Here is a 4,907-nt window from a genome sequence, read left to right as displayed (position 1 = left end):
TGTGTCTGTCTGTCTGTGTGTGTGTCTGTCTGTGTGTGCATGTGTGTGTGTGTGTGTGTGTGTGTGTGTGTGTGTGTGTTAAATTCATTTTTTTCCTTCATCAATCTACACACAATACCCCATAATGACAAAGCCAAAACAGGTTTTTAGAAATGTTTAAATTTATTCAAAATAAAAAACTAATATATCACATTTCCATAAGTATTTAGACTCTTTTCTCAGTACTTTGTTGAAGCACCTTTGGCAGCGATTACAGCCTCAAGTCTTCTTGGGTATGAAGCTACAAGCTTGGCACACCTGTATTTGGGGAGTTTCTCCCATTCTTCTCTGCAGATCCTCTCAGGCTCTGTCAGGTTGGATGGGGAGCGTCGGTGCACAGCTGTTTTCAGGTCGCTCCAGACGTGTTTGATCGGGTTCAAGTCCGGGCTCTGGGTGGGCCACTCAAGGACATTCAGAGACTTGTTCCGAAGCCACTCCTGCGTTGTCTTGGCTGTGTGCTTAGGGTGAACCTTCGCCCCAGTCTGAGGTCCTGAACGCTCTGGAGCGGGTTTTCATCAAGCATCTCTCTGTACTTTGCTCTGTTCATCTTTCCCTCAATCCTGACTAGTCTCCCAGTCCCTGCCGCTGAAAAACATCCCGCCTCATCTAGTGCAGCTGTGGTTTGGTAAACAGTCTTTCATGATGGTAGTAAATCAGGAGTAACAACTGTAACACTGACCTACTCTCCTCCTCTCCTCTCCTCTCCTCTCTTCTGCACACTTAAACACTCAAACACACACAAACATACACAAACCCACACAAACATACAAAAACACACACAAACACACATCAACACACTGACTGTCATCAACACAGGCGGATATGACTAAACCTGGCTTCACGTTCCTGAATAACACACGTCACGAACAGGGAGGAATAATGTTCCAATGCATTGTGTTGAAATGCGGAACAGGAAGTATGCCCTTACTGGATGAAGTGCTGAGTCACTGCATTGATGAGGTTTACTGAGGATTTCTTAAATTCACTTCATCTGGAAAATGACATTTACTTTATTAATATTTTGTAGCTTATTGTACAACATGATGTGAATGTGTTTTTTTTATAACAAACACAGTAATATAAACAGTTTTGCATACTTGTCTTTAAGTACTTGACTCAAAACACAAGAAGAAAGTCCATATATGGTCCTCTCCCCCTCTCTGGGTTTTCCCGGTCGCGATCCAGAAGATGTCCTGGAAGCCGGTATTTAGTCTGGGACCAGGGTTGATCCAGTAGGGGTCTCATGTCTGTCAGGTTGATTTTCTGTTGTATTTTCCGGGACTGTCTCCGCCCCCTCTCTGACACGGTCTACGGCCCACCGGACCCCTTTATAAACACCCACAGCCCACTCAGGCTCTAGAACACAGACCAGGGCTCAGTCATAGGCTACTACTGTACCTGCTGGTTTAGCTATTTATTTATTTATTCAATATATCTACTTAATTTATTCTTTATTTAACTTTTGTGTACTTTTTTGGTTTTTGTATTTTGTATTTTATTAATTTATTTAGACTTGCTTTACACTTGTGTTAAGTGTTTGTAGAGACAAATCTACAGATAACATTTGTATTTTAATTTTTTTCAAAGAGCTTTCTCTCCTCAACCTCCTCTCCTAAATGTTCCTGTGTGCACACACCACCTCCTCCCTCGCTCTCCTCCTCCTCCTCCTCCTCCTCCCTCTCTCTCTGTCCTTCTACATCCCTGACTCCAACCCTGTGCTGTCGTTGAATGACCAGGTCAGAGAGAGGCATCTGTACACAGGTACGGAACTCTGGTTCAGCCATCTTAGGTTGGACCGTCGTACGCAGCATGGAGGCCATTTTACACATCTGTCATTGTCATACTTGTTAAATACCATCTCTGGAGGTATGTGTTGATAATGTAACATTATTATCTGTTTTGTTTCAGAGAATCAGAGGAAGGAGCTGTTTGTGGAGATGAGGTCAGACGGGAGCGTTGCAGGGAGTCCAGTTCAGAGCCTTAACAGTGAGTACAGGACAGAGCCTTAACAGTGAGTACAGGACAGAGCCTTAACAGTGAGTCCAGGACAGAGCCTTAACAGTGAGTCCAGGACAGGACTGTTTCTGATGGGACGGGGAGAGGTGAGTAAACTAGACCAGGCCTGTGTCACGGAGCTGACATCTTATCTCAACTGTTGCGGCCTGGACACCTTTCCTCAGGTGTTTTAGTGAGGACATTTTATCTGAAGAGGTGCAGAGTTGACCTATTGTTCCTTAGGTGTTCTGGTGATGAGGTGTTCTGGTGATGAGGTGTTCTGGTGATGAGGCGTTCTGGTGATGAGGCGTTCTGGTGATGAGGCGTTGACCATGCTTGTGTCTCTGTTCTCAGGTGTGTTGGAGTTGAGGTCAGTACAACCAGGTGAGACCGTCATTAGGGGCGTGGCCTCCTCCCTCTACCTGTGCGTGGACAGCGCCGGCCAACTGAGGGGACAGGTGAGCTAAAGAACTACAACCTGCATCCTCTGTGAACTACAACTACCTAGATCCACTGTCTCAATCCTTCCAACCACTAAGGTTCTGGTTATTGTTTATGACAGTGGAATAGTATAATCTCACATCAAACATGTTGTATTGCCGTTCATCTGAAGGAATTACTTTCATTGAATCAAGCAGACATTTGAACATGATAAAATTAACTTTGAACCGTAAACAACTTTATTTGTGTAAAGATAAAGATAAGTGTAATATTCTGTATGATGTAAATGTTGTCCGTGTCCTCAGGCGCGCTACTCTGAGACCGACTGCACCTTCCGAGAGCTGCTGCTGGCGGACGGATACACCCGCTTCCTCTCCACGCACCACAGACTTCCTCTGTCCCTCGCCTCCAGACGTTCCCCAGGGCAGCTCCCGCTCACTCGGTTCCTACCGCTGAGGAACAACCTGTCGCCCGGAGAGGAAGGGCAGGAGGCGCTCTCCCAGAACCAGAACCGTCTGGACCTGAACTCAGCCGACCCTCTAGGCATGGTTCTGACCTCGATGTTCAGCCCTCAGTTCTCCATGGACCAGTGATGCTGAAGCAGGAGGTCGTTGATGTGAGAACACAGTGGACAGACTGAGACATTAGAAACATCCTGTTCATTCCTAGTTATTTATTGCATTATTTAAGTTATTATATAGAAGCACTGGACACGGAATTGGAGGATTTAGTAGATGTAAGTAGATGTTATGCCAGGGGAGGCTGGTGGATGTAGGAATCGGAGGATGGGCTCATTGTAATGCATGGAATGGAATGAGGATATCATCGAATGAGGATTCATAACATTCCTCATTCCATTCCATGCATCACAATGAAGCCCGTCTCTCTCCCTTCTCCAGCTCTGTGTTCGACCCACTCATCTGTGTACTGTAGATGGCAGCTTTAGGCTGTCTAAAATAAGGATGATTTCTGATGAATGTGTCTTTGAGTGCTGGGTTTAATTGTTATTTATTTTTCTATATTTAAGAGTGCTGGCCATATTATTTAATTATTATTAGCTTGTTTAGTCTCAGATTGAATTACATTCTGTTGTGGTATACATTAAGATGTATGGATGGTTTGAAATGTTGTACCGTAATTTAATTAAATGATGTTGTGGTATGCAGCTAGTACTGGATAGTATTATCTTGCATCATCCATGGTTTGAAATGTAATATTGTAACTTAATGATTTCATGAGAACTGTTTTAACTGTCAAGTTGTTTATGTAATTTATTGTGTTATTTATGTTTTGAAGCCAAAGTCAACAGTTGTTTAAACTTGCTTTTGACCAAGAACATATTGTTGATAGTCCGAGAGCATATTGCTTAATAAAATGTGTGCCACATAGTGGAGCTGTGTTGATGTGAGAAGGTTAGTAGTAGTGATAGAAGGTTAGTAGTAATGATAGAGGGTTAGTAGTAATGATAGAGGGTTAGTAGTAATAGAAGGTTAGTAGTAGTGATAGAAGGTTAGTAGTAGTGATAGAGGGTTAGTAGTGATAGAGGGTTAGTAGTAGTGATAGAGGGTTAGTAGTAGTGATAGAAGGTTAGTAGTAGTGATAGAAGGTTAGTAGTAATGATAGAGGGTTAGTAGTAGTGATAGAGGGTTAGTAGTAATGATAGAGGGTTAGTAGTAATGATAGAAGGTTAGTAGTAATGATAGAGGGTTAGTAGTAATAGAGGGTTAGTAGTGATAGAGGGTTAGTAGTGATAGAGGGTTAGTATTAGTGATAGAGGGTTAGTATTAGTGATAGAGGGTTAGTAGTAATGATAGAAGGTTAGTAGTAGTGATAGAGGGTTAGTATTAGTGATAGAGGGTTAGTAGTAGTGATAGAGGGTTAGTAGTAGTGATAGAGGGTTAGTAGTAATGATAGAAGGTTAGTAGTAGTGATAGAAGGTTAGTAGTAATGATAGAGGGTTAGTAGTAGTGATAGAAGGTTAGTAGTAATAGAGGGTTAGTAGTGATAGAGGGTTAGTAGTAGTGATAGAGGGTTAGTAGTAATGATAGAAGGTTAGTATTAGTGATAGAGGGTTAGTAGTAGTGATAGAGGGTTAGTAGTAATGATAGAAGGTTAGTATTAGTGATAGAGGGTTAGTAGTAGTGATAGAAGGTTAGTAGTAATAGAAGGTTAGTAGTAGTGATAGAGGGTTAGTAGTAATGATAGAGGGTTAGTAGTAATAGAAGGTTAGTAGTAGTGATAGAAGGTTAGTAGTAATGATAGAGGGTTAGTAGTAGTGATAGAGGGTTAGTAGTAATGATAGAGGGTTAGTAGTAATGATAGAAGGTTAGTAGTAATGATAGAGGGTTAGTAGTAATAGAGGGTTAGTAGTGATAGAGGGTTAGTAGTGATAGAGGGTTAGTATTAGTGATAGAGGGTTAGTATTAGTGATA

General features: G+C 42.2%; 1 protein-coding gene across 1 annotated transcript; it reads left to right on the top strand.

Moving 5' to 3' along the window:
* Positions 1-1,655: 1,655 nt before the first annotated feature.
* fgf21 (fibroblast growth factor 21) lies at positions 1,656-3,068 on the top strand (the record flags this gene model as incomplete). The annotated part of the gene is made up of 4 exons (XM_083687558.1): positions 1,656-1,800; positions 1,948-2,025; positions 2,389-2,492; positions 2,781-3,068. 4 exons carry the CDS (start codon positions 1,656-1,658, stop codon positions 3,066-3,068), a joined length of 615 nt encoding a protein of 204 aa, XP_083543684.1.
* Between the last annotated feature and the right edge of the window lie 1,839 nt (positions 3,069-4,907).

This window comes from Argentina silus (assembly GCF_951799395.1).
Source record: "Argentina silus genome assembly, chromosome: 16".
Classification (NCBI taxonomy): domain Eukaryota; kingdom Metazoa; phylum Chordata; class Actinopteri; order Argentiniformes; family Argentinidae; genus Argentina; species Argentina silus.
The sequence above is the reverse complement of the archived record's forward strand: the minus strand, read 5'-3'. Positions and strand labels throughout refer to the sequence as shown.